The sequence below is a fragment of the Arachis ipaensis genome, chromosome B08, assembly GCF_000816755.2.
Source record: "Arachis ipaensis cultivar K30076 chromosome B08, Araip1.1, whole genome shotgun sequence".
NCBI lineage: Eukaryota > Viridiplantae > Streptophyta > Magnoliopsida > Fabales > Fabaceae > Arachis > Arachis ipaensis.
Window position 1 is genome coordinate 10,440,096 of NC_029792.2, and position 2,088 is coordinate 10,442,183.

Here is a 2,088-nt window from a genome sequence, read left to right on the forward strand (position 1 = left end):
TCAAAAGTTTGTTACTCAATATCAGAGAAGATGACAGGGAAAGGAGGTCATGCAGTAGAACCATGTAAATTATTCATGATTTTGCACCAACGTTACAGCACTAGCAGTTAAAATAGAGAGTAAAAAATACCATGTGCAGAAAGATTACCTGAACTGTTCCCATAAATTTTTTGGAATAAAGTTCAGCACAGTATACTTTCTGTTTGATATACGATTATCACAGTATAAATCATGAGCTGATTCATCATCATTTATATAAACATAACGCTTCATTGTTAAGCCCTGAGCATCTACTAGCTTATGTTATAGATATCTTCTACACCTTCACCACAATGCTCAAAGAGAACAATTGTGAAATATCCAAAATAGTCACATTCTGCAAGCAACAAGGAGAAGGGAAAATGATGTAAGACTTGTATATAAATTTTATTATGATAAGGAAGAGAAATAGGGGAGGTCTAAACAGATTTTCTCTACATTACAAAAATAAAAAAAGCACCATAATTATGCAGGACTGCAGGTCACTTCAGCACAACAAACACCATGCCATCCTTGACAATTCTAACTCCTAGAAGTTACTCAGCATGCAACTTATAATCTGTTATGCATAACCCCTTATGCTACCACACTCAACTGAATTTAGTTTCATCACATGTGCTACACCAAGTTTAACTACAAAAACTCCAGAACAATCAGCTGAATATCCGAGAAATTCTCACAGCAAATAAATAAAGAAGTCCATATTCTAATTACAAAAACAACAATCAGTTTCAGATGTTCATCACGACAATACTGGTTGCCGTATGCCCGAGGAACAAATTCACTGAACAGAGCCGGAAAATATTCATAATATATCATTCGCCATATAAATTTGAAAAATTAAGCTACGCTATTGTTCTCCACAGATCGATTTAAACCAAATTATCATGTATAAACGAGCTCCCTCATTCAGTTAACAAAACCTCACACCTCATCAGCTAATTACGCCAATGAAAAAGTCCTAACGCTAATGAAATGAAATCAATTCAACAACGAAACACACTAATTGATGAAAATCGAAGGGAGTACCAATCAGCTAGGAATCTAGTGAAGGTTAACGCGATCTAATTTAGTAGTTTAATACGAATCGTCACGCGGCATGTAAACTATGCAATCGNNNCACACATATAGAGAGAGAGAGAGAGAGAGAGAGAGAGAGAGAGAGAGAGAGAGAGAAGGTACCAGTGAAATGAATGTGATATTTGGTGGAATAAGTTGTTGAAGGTGATCGAGAAATGTTGGAGTGCGATCGTTCCCGTTCCCACCATTGACTATGGATGGGTTCGTTTCATGTTATTGTTTGTAGCTTCCTATTAAAATCGTGTCCTAGCTATACACTCCACTGCTACTTCCCATCCACCATTTCCAACCCCTTTTTTTGGACTCTTCTCACCTTCCCTTTGTTCTTCTGGTTTCTTATTTTTGTTTCTTTTCGCGGTTTCAGGTCTTTTGGATTAGACAGCCCAAATATCTTTGGACCTGAAAGCCCATTTATAGTGGACAAGATCATCCTTGTATTAATGAGCTCCCAAAACTGATAGGGTTAAAGGAAAAAAAAAGAGTCCATTATCATATTTAAATTTTTCTGATAATTTCCACAATTTTATATATAATTTTGTTTTTATTTTAAAAAGCACAGCATGGACCTTTGAAATACGTCATGAATTTCCTCTCAGAGGCCAATTTAAACTTGTTAACCTTTTTTTTTTTAATGAAAACTTGTTAGCCTTACTATGTATGTATGGTTGTATCTATTGTCCCTTTTCTATCTTCCTGAAAGTCGGTAGATCTAGATCCAGGACTATCATCACCGGTTTTGACCCTTTTTATTGTTTTATTTTTTAATGATTAACAAGTCACTTAAAATTTTTCAAAGAATATATCACGCATATCATTGAAAAATAAATTAATAACAAATTGGAAAAAGAAAATCATAATAGAAGAAACATCATTAATTATAAAAAAAATACTATGGACTAATATTTTTAGGGAAAAAAGTAAAAAAATCAGCTAATATTAATTCAAATATAAGATAAAAATATAATAAAG

At 33.7% G+C, this 2,088-nt stretch overlaps 1 protein-coding gene across 6 annotated transcripts in view; it reads right to left on the bottom strand.

Annotated features, from left to right (window-relative positions):
* The window catches only part of LOC107612931 (phospholipid-transporting ATPase 2), a 10,341-nt gene extending 8,928 nt beyond the window's left edge, over positions 1-1,413 (bottom strand). For 2 of the 6 annotated variants that reach the window (XM_021108861.1, XM_021108862.1), the window contains exons 1-2: positions 1,222-1,413; positions 149-376 (exon numbers count right to left, since the gene is read on the bottom strand). In XM_021108861.1, coding sequence (XP_020964520.1) covers positions 149-273 — 125 coding nt within the window. In that variant the 5' untranslated portion in view covers positions 274-376; positions 1,222-1,413. The other 4 variants (XM_021108859.1, XM_021108858.1, XM_016314719.2 and 1 more) reach the window with 4 other exon arrangements.